We start from the raw sequence: 22,431 nt of genomic DNA, 5'->3' as shown, positions 1-22,431 counted from the left end.
TTTCAGTGTTGAGCTCCATATAAGGACCACTCTTTGGACCTGACTCTTCAGATTGCACAATTTGCTGAAAAACATTTTTGTTTGCTTTAAATATGCTGATTGTTCACATTACATTCTCTGTTGGGTCAACACTTGTTCACATTACATTCTCTGTTGGGTCAACACTTGTTGGCAATTGTAGGAGTTGGGTCAGCACCACTGTTGTTTATTAACAGAGCTCAGAATAAAGCCTAGTTTCTTGTTGCTCGTTTGACAGCACAGCATTGTTCAAGATGAAGAGAATGCTGTCCTATCTTTTACTAATTTCTATTCCAGCGTTAATATCCTCTGATTTCATAATAACGGAATCAGAGCATCATAAGGTAATGTACGATTTATACTGCCAAATATTTATAATAACTTTGTTAATTGACTAGAATCACTGTTTAAACTTTTTTATTTTTTAATTTGAGCAGATTGATAATGCGAACCCTTTGTCAAATGGTCTGAACGTGGGCGGACGAACACTGAAGGTATTCAGCAGTTAATCCAATCCGTACATGTAAAATTACTGGGCTTCATTTAATCATTGCGAAATGCTATCTCAAGTAAAATATAAAAGGATTAACTGTTGATTATAAGTTTCACGTCTGAGCTTTTTGCAATTCCAATCATACCACACGTTGACCTCACCAGTCGTGATTTACAAGTCTCACACACTAGAACTGTAAATATTTTCTAACCTACCCACTAATGCAATAAGAATGATTCAATGCAACAACCAGGTAACTTTTCCAAATTAAATCCTGAGTGAGAGAAAATCAAGGGCAATTTTACGAATCCTCATTGAACCCTCAGGTTAGGTTACAGTCTATTAATCACTGTCTAGCATCTAATTTGCTTTAACGGTGTGTACTGCTTCAATTCAGTGTGAGTTTTATTTTGTTTTGCGTCTACTCTTGGTTGGCCGTAGCTGTCAATGTGGCCACAAACTAAGGGCAACCTTTGCACTAAAGGATCGATTATTATGATGTCGTTCCTGTAAGTTTAGCAATATGTAATTCTATTATCAATTATACTAAATAACACAGTATCACTGGGTTTATTTTGTACATAAATCTCAGTTATTTTGTACAGTACTTCAACTACAATGAATGCATTTTGTAACATTGATGTGTTGGTCCTTTTCTTGGATGGCAACAGAAAAGAAGCACCGAGGGACATGGCACAAAAGTAGGTTTGATTTTTCCGATACTATTTATTTCAGTAACAATTTCTGTTTTTCAATATGCTGGGTGATTTTTATTAGTTCTGTTAAATTCTCTTCTCTGAACAATCGTTTGATTGGCTTTGTTTTGATGATTTATTGGGGGTGTGATTTTGTAAAATGTCCTTCAGAGTACCATTCGTACACTGTGACCATTTCTAGTAAAAATATTGGACGCACTTTATCGCTAATGTTCCAGTAGAACAACACACAGCACTAATGTAATTTAAGTCTGATCTTTCTAGTTATTCTAGTTTCTTGCTTCAGTCACTTCTCATTGAAATGTTACCCCTTAATTCCCTTCAGCATGTGAGGGAGCTGGAAATCTACAGTATGAAGATTGATTGCAAAGTTACCTCTCGATTTGCTCACAATGTGATAATCAGCCGAGTGGTAAATCGAGCAAATGAGTCGAGGGAAGCCATCTTCGACGTGGAACTGCCCAAAACAGCCTTCATTACCAACTTCAGCATGTGTGTATCAGTTACATTATTCAGTCAAATTAACTAATTCGCATGAAAGGGCTCTTTTATATTTACTGTGTGAACATTTTATATATAGTGTGAATGTATTATATATACTGCATATAAAACCGAAGATAAAAAAAACTGCATGTTTCTAGCTCAACAAATTCATTTTGCTGGTACAAATTTCAGCATGTCTGAATGTTTTGTCATGATGCTTGGCTTATTTATGCACCTTAGAGGCCTATAGTCATCAGTAAAAATATAACTTTCATTGTCAGTTTTGCTTGTTGCAAAGCTATTGCTACTGACTGGCCATTTCTGCCGAATTAAAATTTAATTTTGTGTAATTAAATACACCTAAGAGCACTCCCCAAGTCTACTAACAGTAAACTGTTTAGAATTCAGTGGGACTATTTTGAATTTTCCACGCCGTTTGTATCTCAGATTATATATTTTTTAGGTCACTGGGTTTGCCTGTTTGAATTCGGGAGACTGTGGTTTGTGAAGGTCTGTTCTCAGTGTTGCTTCCTTATTGGTGGATTTAGAATTTATCCATTAATGAGGGGACAACGCTGAGAATAAACTGTCAGTTCTGTTAAATTGAAACAGGGGAACTAAGCAGCATAAGAAATAGAAATAGAAAGGACAGAGATTCTGTGAGAGGGTGATACATTGGGGCTTTGTAGCCCAGGGGCCAATGGATCAATGCAATGGGTTGCACAATAATACAGAGGCAGTCGACCGCTGTTTCACTGTGCAGTCTTGTTATAATATATAGTTTACAGAGCTATAAGCTGATAATGAGAAAAACAGTTTAAAACTCTAGATCCTGCAGCAGTATAAGCAGTAGAGTCTTGGGGCCCAGCACTAATATAATCAGCAATATCCAGGACCTTTGCTGCTATCTTAACATTCCAGGTCCAAGGTCATGTGCCAGTTGAAATGAAAAAAAATTCACAAAATGTTAGGACGCAAAATGTGGAATGAGAAGAGGTCATTTGACCCACCAAGCCCATTCACTGACCATGTCCAATTTGCGCTGTCACGGACTCTACCCAACTTATTTAGGGGTTAATTTTTACCCTACCCACCCGGCAGAAACCGAGTGGATGGGCAGTTAAAACTGAGCAGGTTTGTTCCTACTCGGAAATGGCCCCTTTCTCGCCCCCTTTGATCTTAACCTGCAAAGTTCTTCAGGCGGCTGAGGCACCTGCCTTTTAAAGCAAGCAGGAGCCTCATGAAGTTATGCAAATTGGGGTCCTATTGCGTCAATAGGACCCCGATTTGCATAAAACTATTTTGAACGATGTTGCAACCTCAAAGTCCACGTGGAACCTGCAACCTCTATAACTCTGGGATTGACACCTCTCTGTTTGTGAAATGTCTCCTCCTTGCTCCTTGCTTCCAAGTTTCTCCTGTCCAGTGCCTGACATCGTCCTCCTAGTCTCTCTCTCAGAAATGTCCTCAACTCTGTTTCCAAGACAACCCTTCACTAATTTTTCTGCATCCATGGTGCCCACTCAGTCTTTTCAAGATCATCCTGCTAGGTGCATGAATGAGTTAAAATATAGCACGGTAATTAATAATTAGAAGCATATTAAATTGGTGCATATCATTCTCCCTGTATAGTATGAATGGAATTAAGAAAAGTGGGTTAAATCTGTTAATTAGCTTCTAAAAACTAAGATGAGGAGATTCAGCAAGATGCCTATGTTAATATGAATTGAGTATTTGAATTCATGATTATACAGAATAGCTCACTCTCCTCTATCCACGGCTTCCATTTGTGACAGGATTAAATACTTATTCAACAGATATCCTACTAACTAATAGCTATGCCAAATGTGATTATTACAAATCTTATTTGTGTTTTGTGCAAAAAAAATGTTTTTGAAAATGAAGAAAATGTAAGAAGAGACCAGTGGAAGATGTATGAGATGAGGAGACGAATGAATCAGGTTCCTGCTATAACATTCATGTGGTTTCTCCCTCTGTAGGACTCTAGATGGAGTGACGCACGTGGGAGCTGTGAAAGAGAAAGAAGTTGCTCAGCGACAGTACCAACAAGCAGTTTCACGGGGACAGACTGCAGGGCTTGTAAAGTAAGAACAAATTCATACCATTTTAGTGATGACCTCCATTCTTCTTCATTCATTTATTCACCAAATTATCTGACGAGTGAAACTCCTTGGGACAGTGACCATGTATCAGCTACAAAGAAATGAGAATAGAGACATGGGCCAGAATTTCCTGTACCTGGGCAGGTCAGGTGCAGGCAGTCGCTGTGGAGGGTCGCGACCCCGTTCTTCATTCCATCCCACTGCGGAGATCGACTTTCCATTAATGGTGCCTATTGAGGCCGCCCTGCGCGTTACCCGGCCCTATTAAATGGTGCGGGTCTGATGACGTCATCGATGACTCTTTTTCAGCTGGGACATTTAAAGGAGCCATGGCCACATTGCATTTGAAGGTTCATCTAAGACCGTGCAACCACTACACTGCACTATTGGAGTGTTCCAAACAGTGCCAGACAAGACTGCACGGGGACAGAGGGCTGCATCCAGATTCTCAGATGACTCCCTCCATATGCTTGTGGAGGAAGTCCGAGCACGCAGGGAGGTCCTCTTCCCATCCGATGGCGGAAGAGACCTCCCCAGGAGACCAAAAGAGCCTGGCTCCAAATTGCAGAGGAGGTCACCAGCAGGGATGTTGTCAGGAGGGCTTGGGTGCAGTGCCGGAAGTGTTTCAATGATCTCATTAGTTCAGGAAAGGTGAGTGCAAAGCCACACTCAACTTCATTCTGCTGTGCCTCTCATCACATCCCCATCACTCTGCCTTCCCAACCCTGCTGCTGCATATCCTTACTCACACCAACATACCTTGCATGTCCACCCATCCCTCTCTCTCTAACTACATTATCACATCCCCATCTGACTAACCACCCCTCACACTCACCCTCATCCTAATGCAATCATACAACTAACAACACACAAGGCGGCCACATAGCATTGCCACCCCACTGCATCATAGTCACCCTCTAAAGATGTAACCCATCCATTCCTTACACTCATTCCATTACTCTCACTCAACCTTCTCTTCTTTCCCTGCTTGCAGGAAAAGAGAGATCATAATAAGAGGGAGAGGGAGAGAACCGGAGGTGACCCTCCATCCTTCGCCACCTTAACAGCAGCAGAGGAGGTTGCATTGGAAGTGTCCGGAGTCACAGAGCAGCTGGAGGTGGGAGACAGACAGAGGAGAAAATCTCAGCGACCTGGTGACAGAGTTACACCTCATACAGCCACATGGCATACAGCAATCATTCATATGGGGACTGATGTCAGCAGCCAGTGAATGTCCATCATGTGCATAATGGTATCTGTACCCATTCTTGATATGACATATCTAACTCATCTCTTTACTCTCCCACAGGTCCATCAAGAGCCGCACCCCCCACTCCCGCTCCCCCCACTCCACTGTCCAGGAGGAAGAGGAGGACGACTCCTCAGAGGAGTCGCCAGCCTCTGAGGGTGCACCGGCACCAGACATAAGCACACCCAGCACCAGCGCAGCAGATATGCACACCTCGGTGGGTCCCACGCGAGATAGAGTAGTGTGGACACCTGGCATCTCACAAGTCATAAGTGCAAGAGCAGATGGTGGCGACAGGGACAGCAGCGGAGACTCTGCACCAGAGAGCGCAGGACACTCCCAGCTCCAGCTGCATGCAGATGCTCAGCCCCGGGGGCCATCCAGAAAGAGGGTGATCCTGGAGGTGCAGCAAGAAGTGCAGGAAGCTTTGACAGGTGTAGCGACCGCGATGTCTGCAGATGTGCAGAGAATGGAGGAGTCCATCTCCAACATGAGCACCATCAGGCGATGGTGACTGTAGGTTCTTCCATGGATAGGATGGCCACCTGCAAAGTGCTCACACTTCTTCCCCTTTACTCCCCCCCTCCCCACAGTCAGAGCCCCAGATGGCTCCTCAAATCGTGATGGCCAAGTCTGCCCCTGCACAGTTGCAGGAGGAACAGGCTTTGCGGAGCCATCGCAGGCTCCAAAACCCAGAGGACGTCCGCCAAAAATGTCTACGCAGTCACAGCAGGGAATTGAGCAGGCTGCCTTTACCTCTGCTGAAGGCATAGGGACAGCGCCTTGTGGAAGCACGGGTAAGAGTGAAACACAATTCGATGCACAAGGGTAGCCACTTGGGTATTTTAATAAATGTTTGTGTAAAGTTTCCGTTACTGTGATGTCACAGATAAAAATATTTATTTTCACCACTCTCCGCGTGCAACATTGGAATTGGCTTAGTGAGTTGGAGTGAATGGTGAGGCATAATGTTACCTCCAGCAATGGTGGTCAGTGTGAAAGGAATGGCTTGGTCATTGTAGGGATGCTTTATGGTGTTGCTGTGGGGTGCTGGGAACCTCTAGAAAGCTAAATCTGTGCTGAAAGTGCACTCAGCAACAGCGTCTGCCTTAGGAAAGTGACCAGGTGTCAGGTGAGAGTTTTTATTGTACTTTTCATGCTGTGCACTAATGAGCTGGATCAGTGGCCACTCAACTTCTGCCTCAGGTTCACAGACGTGGTTCTTGAGCCGCGTGATTCCTGCGCTCATCCACAGTTATTTGAAAAGTAGGGTTAAAAAGGCTCCTCGGGGCGTGACAAGTACCTCATAATGAGTTAAATTACCTCAGGCATCTGACTTTCGGGTCACTGTCGCGCGGGCAAAAGCACCCGGGGGAACGGCGCAGGAGGGCGGGATGACGGCGGGTTCCCGACCTGCTCCAACTTATTTCAAACTTCCCACCCGATCCGCCTCCAACTGCACCCGCAAGGATGCCAGAAAACAGTGACAGGATCGGACAAAGTCAACATGGATTTACAAAAGGTAAATCGTGCTTGACTAATCTACTGGAATTTTTTGAGGATGTAACTGGTAAAATAGATAAGGGAGAACCAGTGGATGTGGTGTATTTGGATTTTCAAAAGGCTATCGATAAGGTCCCGCATAAGAGATTAGCGTGTAAAGTTAAGGCACATGGGATTGGGGGCAAGGTATTGACTTGGATAGAAAACTGGTTGGCGGACAGAAAGCAAAGAGTTGGAATAAACGGGTCTTTTTCCGAATGGCAGGCAGTGACTAGTGGGGTACCGCAGGGATCGGTCCTTGGACCCCAGCTATTCACAATATATATAAATGATCTGGACAAGGGAATTAGATGTAATATCTCCAAATTTGCAGACGACACAAAGCTGGGTGGGTGTGTTGTCTGTGAGGAGGATGTCGTGAAACTCCAGGATGATTTGGACATGTTGGGTAATTGGGCGGAAACATGGCAGATGCAATATAACATGGATAAATGTGAGGGTATCCACTTTGGTGGCAAAAACAGGAAGGCAGATTATTATCTAAATGGCAATAGATTGGGAGAAGGGGAAGTGCAACGAGACCTGAGTGTCCTTGTGCACCAGTCGCTGAAGGTAAGCATGCAGGTGCAGCAGGCGGTTAAGAAGGCAAATGGTATGTTGGCCTTCGTAGCGAGAGGATCTGAGTACAGGAACAAGGATGTCTTGCTGCAGTTGTACAGGGCCTTGGTGAGACCACATCTTGAGTATTGTGTGCAGTTTTGGTCGCCTTATCTGAGGAAGGATGTTCTTGCCATGGAAGGAGTTCAGCGAAGATTCACCAGGCTGATACCTGGGATGGCAGGAATGACGTATGAGGAGAGATTGGGTTGATTGGACTTGTACTCGCTGGAGTTTAGAAGAATGAGAGGTGATCTCATTGAAACTTATAAAATTCTGACAGGAATGGACAGACTAGATGCAGGAAAGATGTTCCCGATGGTCGGGGAGTCCAGAACCAGGGGACACAGTCTAAGGATAAAGGGTAGGCCATTTAGGACAGAAATGAGGAGGAATTTCTTCACCCAGAGAGTGGTGAACCTGTGGAACTCTCTACCACAGAAGGCGGTGGAGGCCAGTTCATTAAATATATTCAAGAAGGAGTTGTATATATTTCTTAAGGCTAAAGGGATCAAGGGGTATGGGGAGAAAGCAGGGACCGGGTACTGAATTTGGATGATCAGCCATGATCGTATTGAATGGCGGAGCAGGCTCGAGGGGCCGAATGGCCTACTCCTGCTCCTATCTTCTATGTTTCTATGTAAAATTCTGGCCAAGAAACTCACGTGCTCCGTGCCCTTCCTTCCACCCACAATTGACAGACCCTTGTCTATTTATCATCATCTCTTGCCAAGCCAGTTTTCAACCCACTTGGCTAATGTTTCATTAATTCCGTGCAGTCTTATCTTATCCAAAATCTTCCGGGATTGAAGTTTTGGAAATTGGTGTTAAACTGTTGGGAAAAATTCGGTTGATTTGCGCCTCCCGTTATCGCCCTAAGAGGACACTAACAGGGCACAAAGCAACTAGCGCCCAGGCGCGGCATTGCCAACGCCTCCCGTGAAATTAAGCGGGAGGTTAGTGGCAGCGCTAACCGTTAGCACTCCACGGCGCTGCACTGCCAGCAATGACGTCATCGCCGTGCGCAGTGCCCTGCTCGCGCCCCGGCCGCGATCTTCGGTAGTGCTCCCTGACTTACCGCCGGACGCTATGTCCGACGGGGTCAGGGGGACCTATCTGCGTCCGGGGTGGCGCTATTTATAGGCTAGGTGCTGGGCGGCCATTTTTGTTGCTGGTCGCCTGCTAGCACCTGCCTCTGCTCCTGTCCCCGGCCTCCTGACCCACCCGCCCCGCGGAGTGCCGGCTGCACTCCATTAGCCCGGTACTTCTCTTGAGTGCCGGGCTCTTTTGCCAGCACTTCGATCCCTGGTGGCCCAGCTGGGCCCCGGGTCACGCTGCGCAAGGCCCATCCCCTTTAAGAAGCGGAGGAAGACCTGCAATACCGTGGCGCGATGTGCTGCAGTGCGTGGCACTGCGGCACGTAGCGCCGTGATATTCCCTCACAGCGCCCTAAGAGGGAGGCGGGGAGCTTCCAGTTGCGCCCCGCTTTCCTCTTGGGGCGCTACCACTCAATTTCGGCCGCGGGGTCGCTAATTTTTCAGGGACGGTAAAAGTAGTGTCCCGGCGAAGTTAGCGCCCCAAAAGGGGTGCGACTCAATTTCTCCCCCTTGGTTTTTTGTTATTTAGTCACGGGATGTGGGCGTTGCTGGCAAGGCCAGTATTTAAAGTTGTAACCCTATCTCCTACACTGGCTGCCTGTAGACAGAGATTCCCTGCTGGTTGGGCAAGATCGCAGAATCACTCCACCTAATTAAATAGCTTCTGACAAATCCAAGTATATTATGCATGCTGGATAACGTAGGTTTACTGATTGCGTCCACCCAATCTAAAGGTGGAACTCGGGCGAACCCAATTGGAAAATGGGCAGAGATCTGTAATGCCAGATTTCCAGCCCCTTTGTGCATCACACCCATTTCCAGGAAAGGGGAAAACATTCATAGGAAGCACCCATCTAAAACAGACAAGACTCTTCCTTTAAATATTGATTCGGGGACATGACATCCTGCTCACCATTTCTCGACATTCTGGCATGCAAGATGCAAGATTCGTAGAAATACTCAACATGTCCATGCTGCTGGTAATACAAATAATACACAGATCAAATAATTAATTCATGCCACAGTTCAGATTAAGTCTTCTGCTTAGATATTTCAATAAATAAACTAGTGCCATTTGATGCCACTCTTATGTTTGATGCAATTGTTGTTATTGACCTCTGATAACATACAAAATAATGGATAGAGGGGAGTGACAACAAGGTTGTGATCTACCTGAGTGATACAGACATTATAAACTGAGATTAAATTATACCTTGAAATTATTTTCTTCTATCCATTTGAGTTAGTTCCTTCAAACAACATCTAAAATAGATTATCTGGTCATTTATTTTGTTGCTGTTTGTGGACCTTGTTGTGCGCAAATTGGCTGCTGCGTTTCCCTTCATTACAACAGTGACTACGGCCGGGATTTTGCCGGCGCTCAGAGGGTGGGTTAGGTGGCGGGTCAGGGGTGAAAATCTAAATGATTGACGGCGGGTTGCGAGCCCGCCGCCATCCCGTCTCCACGCAACTTTGCAAAGTGTCGGGTCTGCGAGTCCCAATCAGACCCGACACCAAGCAGCGGGAGAGGCACTTAAGGCAGTTAACAGCTTGTTAACTGCCTACATAATCCCATTATAACAGGCTCTTCCCATTTTACTACATTTTCAGCGTGTTGCACGTCGTGCGACAAACACGCCAGCTGATTGTGCCGGGTTCAGCAACTCGCTGAATTCTTGACAGCTGCTCCTGCAGCATAAAAGTGGACCTGTAACATGGCTGACTTTCAGATGCCAGAACTTTGTGTTTTGAGGTTTTGGAACACATTTTTCAAGTCTATTGAGCTTGTAAGTGTTTAAGCTGAGATCCATATGCACTGTGCCTTCCTTAGAAAACCCTCTGCCCACATTGACTGAGCGCTTATAACTACTATTCCTCAACTGAGATATATACACCAGTGGAATGGGGACCATTTATATCCTCTCATCCTGGTCCTCAGAATTGGAGGAAGAGCAGCCGCGGCAGCAGCAGAGCCAGGCACAACGGCGGCAGCAACAACTGGAGCGCCAACCTTCTCCTCAGCCACCTGATGCTGCACAGGGCAGAGGGCGTCAGTGCAGGGCTGCACCTCGCCACAGGAGATACCCCCAACACAGGGTTTACAGGCAGAGAATGAGCTTCCTGAACGGGAGGGAGCAGCAGTGCCAAAGGAGGCTGAGACTTTCGCGAGAGGTAGTCGCTGACATCTGCACAATGCTGCACCAACACCTGGAGCCCAGAGGAGCGGGTGGACACTCCTTACCAGTGGCTATCAAAGTCACCACCGCACTCAAATTTTTTGCTTCAGGGTCCTTCCAGGGATCAGCAGCAGACATCAACGGCATCTCCCAGTCGGCTGCACACACTTGCATCACGCAGGTTACCGATGCCCTCTTTGCAAAGTCGCACAATTACATCCACTTCTCCACGGATGAAACAAGTGTAACCACGGGTGCAGTTGGCTTTGCAAATATGGCAGGCTTCCCAAGGGTGCAGGGCATCATAGTCTGCACATGTGTGGCCATTAGGGCACCCCATCACAACCCAGTTGTATTTGTCAACCACAAGGGCTTCCACTCCCTTAATGTCCAGCTGGTGTGTAACCTTAGGAAGGACATTATGCATGTTTGCAGCAAGTTCCCTGGCAGTTGCCATGACTCGTTCATCCTGCGGCAGTCTACTGTGCTTCAGCTGTTCAATCTGCCAACCCAACTTTCTGGATGGCTACTTGGAGACAAGGGCTATCCCCTGAAGATGTGGCTAATGACACCGATGAGGAGGCCATCAAATGAAGCTGGGAGCGCTACATTGTGAGCCACATTTCCACCAGAAGCATCATAGAACAACCATCGGCTTGCTCAAAATGCAATTCAGATGCCTCGACAGATCTGGCGGAGCCCGGCAGTACTCACCAGCCAGGGTCTCCAGAATCATCGTGGTCTGCTGTGCACTGCACAACATTGCACAGCAGTGTGGCTTACTGCTGCCTGAGGAACAAGTGGCTCAGTGCACAACCTCCTCCTCCTTTGAGGAGGAGGAGGAAGACCTTGCGGAGGCGGATGTGCCAGTTCCACCAGCACGGGAGCATATTGCTGGCTGTGAGGCAAGGGATGCACTAATCTATGCCAGATTTGCGTAAGTTTACGAAGCAAACACATGTGGCTGGCACATGGAAATGAGTGTCTGGCCGACCTTCTTAATACAGCATCTGTACAATAAACTGTGGGTTCCTATCACTCTCACCACCATCATTACAGATGAAAGGCGCCCTGACCCCTCACTGTGACACTTCCATTTCTGGGCACACATAGGCCAACTGTTTGAATTTTTGCCATCTTTTTCAAAGTGTTAACTTTCTCTTACGCGTGTTTCTACGTGGTGCTTCCCCTGTGGCTTCAGCAGTTGTTGAGGCACCTTGCTCACTTTCATGCTGCGCCTGCTTCGACACCTTTGGCGGGCGTCCTCTGGGTTTGGGAGCCTGGGAAGACTCGGCAACAGTCTGCTCCTCCTGCGGCTGTGCAGGGGCTGAGATGGCCATCTCAGTTGGGTGAGGAGTCTGGGGCTCTGACCGAGGGCTCCGCAGTGGCATGGGAGTGTGAGTGCTTGGAGAGGAGCCCACACTTGTTTGTTGTTGACCACCAACATCCTTCTCATGGGTCGCCCGCACTTCACTGCTAGCAAGTAGCTGGAGAGCACCTTGCTGCACATCAGTGGGGCCATGAGGACCCGTCTCTGAACTGACAGTCCTCATAACAGGGACGTCCATGTACCTCTGGTTCCTCTCCTCAATAGATGCCCATCTATCCTCCATAGCAGACCATGTATTTAGAAGAGTCACCATGTTCATTTGCATCTGGCAATTTATGTCCTCCATGGAGGTTGCCATCCTTTCCATGGCGGCACTTACATTCGACATTGAGTGCACCACGGCATTGCGCATGTTTGAGATGGACTCCTCCATTCTCTGCACAGTTGCAGTTACAGTGGTTGCAAACCCTGTCAGAGACTCCTGCACTTGTTCCTAAAGTTCCAGCACCGCTCTCTTTCTGGATGGCCCCAGAGGCAAAGGGTCCACATGCAGCTGAGCAGGGCTAGGAGTGCCCTGTGGCCTCCGACGAGGACTCTCCACTGCTGTCCCTGTCTCCACCATCTGCTGATGGTGGAGCTGTGATACACCAGGTGACAACACTAATATATCTCACAAATGACCCACCAAGGTGTGCGTCTCTGCGCTGGTGCTGGGTGCGCTCAATTCTGCTGAAACTGCTCCCTCAGAGGTTGCAGCTTCTTCTGAGGAGTCTTCTGGCTCTTCCTCCTGGACAGTGAGGAGGGGGTCTCTCAATGGTCCTGTGGGGGAGTAAAGGCATGAGTTCGACAAGTGATATTAACGTAGCAGGCACATCCAATTGTGCAGATTATCAGAACTCAATCTGTATGAACATCAGATGCCATATCAGTCACTCATGCAATCTAAATGAGAGGGTTGCAAATCTATTCTGTCACCAGCTTGCTGTACTGCGCCCGTCTGACCGTCCCCCACTTCCAGCTCCTCAGCACCTCTGACGATCTCGCTAGCAGCCTCCTCAGCGGTGGCTAAGTGCGCCATGGAAGGTGGCCCTCTTCCTGTCCTCCCCCTCTCCCTCTTATTGTGGGCTCTCTTTTCCTGCAATGAGGGACACAAGTGGAGTTTGAGTGAGAATGTTGGAGTGAGTGTAGAGAATCCATAGCATAGATGCTTAGAGGGAGAGAAAGATGGAGTGAGGTGCCAATACCAAGGGCACTCCCTGTGCGTTGTTAGTTGTTGTCATTGCATAACAGTGAGAGCGACTGTGAGGGGTGCACAGTAGAATAGTGAAGTGATTCTGTGCATAGAGTGAGAGGGATGGTTAAGGGTGCAAGGGATGTAAGGTAAGTTGGGATGTGCAGGAGTAGGTTGACAATGCAGAGTGCTGGTGATGAGAGGAGCTGGGGAGCAGACTGAAGGTAAGTGTGATGTTATACTCACTTTTGCTGAGTGTAGCAGGTGAACCTTTTGCGGCACTGAACCCAGGTGCGTGAACACAAAGACCTGGCGCTCACCTCCTCAGCAATTTGCTGCCAGGTTGCCTTGGTTTGCTGAGGAGGCTTCCTCTGTCCATTTGAGGGAAACAGAACCTCTTTGCGCCCTTTCAACCCCTCCACAAAAGCATGGAGGGAATCATCATCGGATCTTGGAGGGGCCTTTGCTCTTGAAGCAGTCATCTTGCTATCTGCCACACTGAGAAGCATCAGAATATGAATGAAAAACCACAAGGCTGCAAGGGCCCCTTAAATGCAGCTGAATGGGAGACGTCAGCAGAGGCGAGCAGCAGACCCGAACTCACTGATTGGGCCGGGCAACGCGCACGATGGGCTTAATAAACCCAGCTAAGGGAAAATAGTAATTCAGAGCGGCTGAAACCAGCAGCGGGACCGGAACCCGCCGAACAGCCAACCCGACTCCAATCCGACTCCAACCCGCCGCTGATGGTAAAATCGTGGCCTACATTTCAAAAGTCATTCAGTGGCTGATGTCCTGAGATCGTGAAAGGTGCTATATAAACACAAGTCTTTCTTTTGTTGTCCCTAAGTATTGACATTCTTTATTAACAGCCTTAGTCATTATAATGTAAATCGAACAGTTGGACAGCGACACGTGATAAGAAGACAATGAGAACATTTCCTCAGTATATCATGAGGATGACCATTATCTTGTGTGTATGTAACAATAACATTTTAACCTCTGCTTTTTGTTTTCTGATTTCCAAAGAGCATCCGGAAGAAAAATGGAGAAATTTAAAGTGGCAATAAATATTGGACCAACCAAAAAAGTCACATTTGAACTAACCTATGAAGAATTATTAAAACGTAACCTGGGGAAATATGAGATGAACATCAGAGTAAAACCCAAGCAGCTTGTCAATCATTTCCAGGTATATTTCTAAAGTAGCAACATTACTAATATATTTTAGTTTTGGCTGTGTTTGATTTTCCCAGTTGATGATGATTAAATTCTATTACATTTTGAATTGCTGTTTCCAGATTGATGTACATGTTTTTGAACCACAAGGCATTGCCTTCCTGGATGTTGATGCAAAGTTTCTAATAAATAATCTGACTTCAATTGTGAAAAAGACTCTGACTGCAACAAGGGTATGTGACTTTGTACATATTTTTTGTTTAATTAAAAGCTTTACTGGAACAATAACCGGATAAATTAACATTGAGTCACTGCTTCATTCAGGCGCACGTTACCTTCAAACCAACGCTTGAGCAACAGCGCAAGTGTCCTGATTGTCATGAAACAATTCTGGATGGAGACTTCATCATACAGTATGATGTCAATAGAGACCTGTCTGCTGGCAGTGTTCAGGTAACTGAAAATTATACTTAAAATGCAAGCCTCTGATGACTCTAATGATTTATTCTGATGATTTTTGATTTTATATTTTTTCAGATTGTAAATGGATATTTTGTACATCATTTTGCACCCGCTAATCTGCCCAGAATTCCTAAAAACGTCATCTTTGTGATAGACCACAGCGGATCTATGTCGGGGACTAAAATGTACCAGGTAAGAATTTTTTTTGTTACGGTAGGGAAAGATGGGAATCCCTCTGTTTTTCTCTCTCTTTTCTTCCCAGACCTTACACAAACTGCACCCAAAAGAGTGACTGACTTGATCCACACATCCAGAAATATGAGAAAGAAGAAAAAAGCTTTCATGGGGATGGGCACCAGCATATAGGAGTGGAAAAGAGGAATAAGGTGCATAAAAGAGTGTGCTGGATAGTACTAGAGAAGGTAGTACTAGAGGTGGTAGTAGTACCATATTAGATGGGAGCAGACTAAGAAAGACTACGAAAAATTCAAAAATGGGTTTAGAATGCATGTATGTAATCGCACAAAGTGTGGTGAATAAGATTGGTGAGCTACAAGCAGAATTAGCTGTGTGGCAATATGATGTTGTGGCAATAACGGAAGCGTGGCTTAAAAACGGTGAGGACTGGGCACTTAATATTCAAGGGTACAAGGTGTTCAGAAAAGATAGGGAAGGAAAAAAGGGAGGTGTGGTGGCAGTGCTGATTAAGAAAGACATTGTAGTGTTGGAAAGGGAGAATGTTCTTGAGGGGACAAGGACAGAATCCATTTGGTTAGAGTTGAGGAGCAAAAACAGTATGATCACGCTATTGGGGGTATTCTATAGGCCTCCAAATAGTGAGAGGGAGGTAGAGGAGCAAATCTGCAGGGAAATCACAGAGATATGCAAGAGCTATAGAGTGGTGATATTGGGGGACTTTAATTACCTGAATATCGTTTGGGATAATGCTAGGGTAAAGGGAAAGGAGGGGGAGGAATTTCTGAAATGTGTTCAGGAGAATTTCCTTGGCCAATATGTTCTTGGCCCAACTAGGAAGGAGGCATTGCTGGACCTGGGGCTGGGGCATGAGGTGGGCCAGGTCGACCAAGTGTCTATGGGAGAACACTTGGGTATGAGTGATCATCGTATCATAAGATTTAGATTAGCAATGGAGAGGAGCACGGTGGCATAGTGGTTAGCACTGTTGCCTCACAACGCCAGGGACCCGGGTTCGAATCTGGCCTCGGGTGACTGTCTGTGTGGAGTTTGCACATTCTCCCCGTGTTTGCGTGGGTTTCCTCCGGGTGCTCCGGTTTCCTCCCACAGTCCAAAGATGTGCGGGTTAGGTTGATTGGCTATGATTAATTGACCCTTAGTGTTAGGGGGATTAAATACGTGGGGTTACAGGGATAGGGTGGGGTATGTGTTGGTGTAGGGGTTACGGGGATCGGGTGGGATATGTGTCGGTGCAGGCTCGATGGGCCGAAATGGCCTCTATCTGCACTGTGGGGTTTCTGTGAAGTCTGTGAAGGAGTAAGAAACAATCTAGAGTGGAACTTCTAAACTGGAATAGGGCTAACTTCAATGGGATGTGAAAGGATCTAGCCAGGGTAAAATGGAACCAAAGACTGACAGGAAAAACTGTAAAGGAACAATGGGTGATCTTTAAGGAGGAGATGTTCCAAGTACAGGCTAGGTACATTCCAACAAGAGGGAAGGGTAAGGGAACCAAAGCAAGGGCTCCTTGGATGATGAGGGAGATAGAAAAGATGATGAAGAGGTGGGGTAGGGCCTATTAGAGACAAAGAAGGTGATATATGCTTAGAGGCACAGGGCAAGGCTAGAATACTCAATGAGTACTTTGTATCGGTGTTTACTAAGGAGGTGGATGTTGACAGAATATCAGTAGAAGTGGAAACGGTAGAAGCAATGGAAGGGGTGAATATTGATAAGACAGGATGTACTAGAAAGGCTGGGTATGCTTAGAGTCGCCTGGTACAGATGGCTTGCATCCCAGGTTGCTAAGGGAATTGGGGGAGGAGATAGCGGAAGGGCTTGCCATAATTTTCCAATCTTCCCTAGATGCGGGGGAGGTGCCTGAGGATTGGAAAGTGGCAAATGTGACACCATTGTTCATGAAAGGGTGTAAGGACAATCCTAGTAACTACAGGCTGGTCAGTTTAACATTAGTGGTGGGTAATGTGGCCCCGTAAAATCAATTTGGATATTCTCCCATGGCCCTCGCGGCCGTGGTTGATGAACCATTCTTATTTTAATGGCCTTTCCTGAATTATTAACGCCCCTAATTGTCCGAGGATGTCTATTCTCAATATTGTACCCTCATTGTTGGGACAAACATAAAATTGTGCAGGGGTTAAAATCCCTGCCACTTCCAAAAATATTACTTTGCTTAGGTGTGCTCTCGTTGTTGATCCCCCTACCTGTGGTCCTTGTGTCACCGTCAAAGGTGCGGCGGCAAGGACTTCTTCCCCTTCACTATCGTTATCATCCTCCCCATCCTCTGTTTTATTATACGGGGGAGGTGGTGGAGCGGTAGGTATACATGATTGGGGCCAAAGAGTACCTTCTCGTTCTGACTCTCCTGAATTTCTCTCAATTTTTTATTTCTGCTCTGGCTGTGTGTAGTTCCTCTATTTTTGGTTTCAGTTTGAGGGTACACTGTAAAAGCTGTCGTACTATTATTACACCGACCTTTTGGGTGTATTTTTCTCTTTTTGTCACCAAGTCTTTTGAACGGCAGGGTCCTGACTTGGATCCCATCCGTCTCTTAATATTTTGTCAATTAAGCCATTCCGGTCGTCTGCATAGAATCTAGTAAGGGTGTCTTCCGCACCCTAGTCTAATTCTTACCCCAACGCCATCTTGTGGTCTGACCTTTCCCGGTTTTTACACACAACTTCTACTTGAGTTATGTCCGTTCGGCCTCTCCCCAACACTTAAATATCCCAATCCCGGGTTCACGATCCTGTGATTAAAGTATGTTCTCTACATCCTTGCTTTCTGGCCTTCACGTGGGACTTACGTCCTCTTAATTCCGGCTCAGTCTGCTAGGTGTTTGAGATAGTTAATCACCCTTGTCCGTGTCGATCACCCGGTATTTACACGATACCTGACAAAGACTCAATGTCAAAATTCGCACAATTAATCTCTTAGTCTGACCGTCTTTTATCGCAACAGCAGTGTCCCTTCCAATACTAATGCTTACGTGTATTATTACATTAAGATCATACTCACTACACGTCCAAACGCGTCCGTCCTTTTACCGTTTCACAGACTTGTCACGATTTGGATACTCGTTCCGCAGACAGACGAGAGACCGCCTGAATTACGCAATTTCCCGGGTAGTATTCCAAATCTACTCACCCTTGTGTAATTCCCAGGTGGTATTCCAAATCTACTCACCCTCTTGTGTCCTCTTGGCCATTGTCCATCTACGTTCTGATGTATCCTGCCGACTACGCCAAATGTTGTGCAAAATAAAATTAATTAAATCCGCACACTAGTCTGTAAATGGTAGAATAGCCAAGCAGTTTATTATAAACACAAAATTATTCAAACAGTCCGCGGAGGTACCTATGGGCTGATCAGGGAGACAGCTTAGAGACCCGCAGCTCGCTCCTGGCTGTCTCCCTGATTGTCTTCGGTCTCCGGCATTTAAGCTTACAAACCACAATGATTCATACTTTTGCGTGACATCACATGTTTTCGTGTCACTTGTTATTCAAGTTATTTCTTGCCACATTCTCCTAACAGTCTAGGTGGCGGTTGAACCATCAGTTGCCCACCTGGTGACTTCCCTAATCTCCCAAAGCTAGGTTCAGTCTCAGTACATCTCCTTCTGCTTTTCCTATCTTTGTCCATTTTTGTGGTTACCTGCTGAGCTGTGTGCAAAGCTTCTTTATTTTTGGCTGTTGTTGCCAGGCAGAAATGTCTTGACTACTTAATCTTACCCATAATGCTATGCTTCTACTAAGTATGATTTCTAAAAATCCACTTCACTCGCTATGGATCAATAGGAAATGATGGATGCTATTCACTCTAATCTAACAAAGGCCATAATAAGAGTGTATGCAGATGTCTTACTAGATTAAATACAGACTACAACATGTTGTACTCCTACGTTCTTAAAGTGATATTGTTAATAAAGCAATATTTGGCTTATAAATTTATAGGACAGATAATCAGCCCCATTGGACAATTGGCCACTAGACGCCTGCAAAAATGTGAGGCACAAAGTACAGATGGCCCTACATTAAGAGACGGCCACTTAGGAGCAAAGCTATATTTTGATGGTTATCTCACCCCGCCCCCCCTGCACAACATGCAGACAAACATTCTTGAAACAAAGCAGAAATGCTGGAAATACGCAGCATCTGTAAACAAAAAGACAAGCTAATGTTTTGGGTGTAACCCTTCATCTGACAAACATTTTGTTCATTTTATGAATATGGCATCATCGATTTAGTATGAATCTCTTGCAAATGTTGCTATAACACAGAGTTAAATTCTACATTGCTACTTCTGATTTAAGGAGCAATTAACAATAACAATTTCTACAGTTCCCACAGTGTGCTTCTTAAATCTACTTGAGTGCAAGTCAATTTTAAATGATTTGGTCATAGTTGCCGGTGCACCCTCTCATTCATTGGGTGTTTGTCTGTGATTCATAGGGGCCATCTTCATGGCACAGCAACATGTCGAGAAAAATGGCATCAAAGCCCGTTGTGCACAACAGTTAATGTGATTGTGAAAGTTCATGCTCTTAAGTTATAGTTGCTGACTGATGTTTCATCCCTTCCAGACAAAGCAAGCTCTTATCAAAATTTTAGATGATATGGACACAAAGGATCATTTTGCAATTATTATCTTTGATCATAATTCTGAAACATGGGGAAATTCCATATTCCAAGCAACTCCGGACAATGTGGCTGAAGCTAAAAAATTTGTGCAAACCATTTACGCTAGAGGAGGTAAAGATTACTGTTTTTATCAGTAAAAAATGAGAATTTATTGTACTATACTTTTCAAAATCAGTTAATGGGAAATATAAATATAGGAAAATATTTATGCTTTTTCTGTACAAGAGAATTATGCTTTTTTTAAACTTTGTACAGCTTTTATTTTGAAGTAAAATCATTGATAAAGAACAAGCAATGAAGGATGGAAATAAATTCTCCCCCACCCCAACCGCCAAACCCAAGTTAGTGATCAAAGTTTTCTTTATATCAGCTCCAAATAGGTTTCAGTTTTGATGAGCGTATATAATCGTAATGGAAAACTTTTGCAAGATTGATTTTTTCCCCATTTGCACAGCTACCCAATCACCAGTCACTTCAGACCCTATAAATGCTTTAATTCTGTTGACCACGCCCTGATCAAAGTCAGATCATGATTTGAATTTTGGTGCCTATCATCAAAGCAACCTTCAACAGCCAACAGAAAGCCACATATTTTGCATAGAAACAAATTCCTGCTGTAACCCATCATTAACAAGCCCCAATCTTTTAATTATTTCTATTTTTAAAATACCAATATATGACAATGGAAAGAAAAAAAAACTTTATACAGCACTTTTCACATTCTCAGGATGTCCCAAAGCACTTGTCAGCCAATAAATTACTTTTGAAGCGTAGTCACTGTTGTTATGTAGGCAAATGCAGCAGACAATTTGCGCACAGCAAGGTCCCACCAACAGCAATGAGATAAATGACCAATCAATCTGTTTTTGTTGGGTTGGTTGAAGGGCAAGTATGAAGGGCGAGCAGAGTTAGAAGTGGCTGCAGCTTGTCCTGCAGAGTGTGTATGGCGAGATGGAAGTAAAAAGGGGAAAAGTGGATAAGGTGTGAAAAAAACCTGGATAATGTCTCCTCCGACACCACCCCTCATCATGGCCATTTTCTTATGACTCTCCCCCCTGCCCGTGATGGCCAGCACATTTTCTTCCACAGGGTGGAGGATAAGCAAGCGGGCTCGGCCTTCTCCGATTGCAGGCTCCTGTCGCAAGTTGTGCGCAACCTTCTGCAAAATAGAATAGAGTGTCTTAGTGGCTGTTATGTATTGTGTGTTCTCCTCCCACCTGTGGTGGCGCTGTCACAGCAGATAAATGGTTGGGTGTTCTCGGTTAAGTTTAGCTCTCTTTGTTCGGAACTTTTCAGAACTTCCTTTCCTTCCAATAAAGCACTTCATGTTTGAATCTCTGAGTTCTGAGTCCTAAATTGTGTCTAGGTAGAAAGGTACCGACACAACAAGTGGTGATGAGGATGGGATGAATCTGTGTTGTGGGAACTTTCTTGTTTTCGACTACAAAACACTCGGAACAGAGACAGGTGCAGTGAGTAAACAGAAATTTTAATTTGAAACGTGAGATGGCTACTATATTAGGAAACATCGGTGTTTTTGATGAAAATGTGGAGCAATGGAGCACATATACGGAACGTTTTGACTATTTTGTACTGGCGAATGCGGTGGCAAATGAAAAGGTCGTGCCTACCTTTTTGAGTGTAATCGGGCCGAAGACATTCAATTTACTTCGCAGCCTCGTGCAACCAGATAAGACAGGAACTAAAACATATAAGCAACTAGTGCGTGGCTAGAGAAAATCATGCTGGACTGGCCTGCAGTCCGCATGATGTCAAAAGAGGAGTCAGGTCTGACTGCAGTGTTAAACAAACATGCAGAACTCTTCAATGGGGAACTTGGGAGCATGAAAAAGATCAGCGTGAGACTGGACATTAAACCCGACAGCAAGCCGAAGTTTCACAAAGCCCGACCTGTACCCTATGCAATTAGGCCAAAAGTTGAGGCTAACTTGGAGGCCTTAGTCGAGAATGGAGTCCTGGAGCCTGTGAGCGTGAGCAAATGGGCCACACCCATTGTTCCTGTCCTGAAAAAGGATGGATCTGTTCGAATCTGCGGGGATTTTAAAGTGACTATTAACCTGGTGCTGTCTGCGGAGCAGTACCCTCTTCCCCTCACTGAGGATCTTTTTACGGGCCTGGGCGGAGGGCAAAAGTTCAGCAAAATAGACTTATGCCAGGCTTATCTACAAATGCATGTCGATGACAAATCAAAGGAGCTGCTGACAATTGTGACACACAAGGGGCTATACAGGTACTGCCGCCTTCCGTTTGGAATTACGTCGGCCCCTGCTCTATTCCAAAGGGCAATGGATCAGATTTTGAGTGGACTGCCAGGAGTCCAGTGCTACCTGGACGACATCCTTGTCACTGGGACAAATGAGGAGGATCTTCTGAACTTGGATGCGACACTACAACGACTGAAAGAGTACGGACTCAGAGTTCGTAAAGACAAATGTGAATTCTTTCAGTCTTCAGTTGAGTACCTGGGGCATGTGATTGACGCTACTGGCCTGCATAAGGCGCCGTCAAAGGTCAAGGCGATCGTGGAGGCCCCAGCACCCCAGAATGTGAGCCAGTTACGTTCATTTCTGGGGCTACTTAACTACTATGGGAAGTTTATTCCAGACTTAGCAACATTGCTGAAGCCGTTACATCAGTTGCTATGTCAAGGCAAAACATGGAAATGGACTGAACTGTGCAACGAAGCTTTCGCCCAAGCAAAGAAAGCATTGCTGAAATCGGAGGTCCTGACACACTTCAACCCAAAGCTACCCATGCAGCTAGCATGTGATGCATCACCATATGGTGTGGGAGCAGTCATATCCCACATCATGCCTTCGGGTGAAGAGAAACC

General features: G+C 45.5%; 1 protein-coding gene across 2 annotated transcripts in view; it reads left to right on the top strand.

Annotated features, from left to right (window-relative positions):
- The first annotated feature begins 219 nt into the window (after positions 1 to 219).
- Positions 220 to 22,431, top strand: part of itih3a.1 (inter-alpha-trypsin inhibitor heavy chain 3a, tandem duplicate 1) — an 82,762-nt gene continuing 60,550 nt past the window's right edge. The window contains exons 1-10 of one of the 2 annotated variants that reach the window (XM_086001860.1): positions 220 to 362; positions 456 to 512; positions 1,183 to 1,212; positions 1,553 to 1,719; positions 3,711 to 3,815; positions 14,107 to 14,269; positions 14,379 to 14,489; positions 14,581 to 14,709; positions 14,794 to 14,910; positions 19,520 to 19,688. In XM_086001860.1, the coding sequence (XP_085857986.1) occupies positions 273 to 362; positions 456 to 512; positions 1,183 to 1,212; positions 1,553 to 1,719; positions 3,711 to 3,815; positions 14,107 to 14,269; positions 14,379 to 14,489; positions 14,581 to 14,709; positions 14,794 to 14,910; positions 19,520 to 19,688 (1,138 nt within the window). In that variant the 5' untranslated portion in view covers positions 220 to 272. The remainder of the gene's footprint in view (positions 363 to 455; positions 513 to 1,182; positions 1,213 to 1,552; positions 1,720 to 3,710; positions 3,816 to 14,106; positions 14,270 to 14,378; positions 14,490 to 14,580; positions 14,710 to 14,793; positions 14,911 to 19,519; positions 19,689 to 22,431) is intronic. The other variant, XM_086001861.1, reaches the window with a different exon arrangement.

Source organism: Somniosus microcephalus, chromosome 11 (genome assembly GCF_052327205.1).
Source record: "Somniosus microcephalus isolate GS21.2 chromosome 11, FLI_Smic_1.0, whole genome shotgun sequence".
NCBI classification, from domain to species: Eukaryota; Metazoa; Chordata; class Chondrichthyes; order Squaliformes; family Somniosidae; genus Somniosus; species Somniosus microcephalus.
This window is presented reverse-complemented; position numbering and strand designations above follow the sequence as displayed.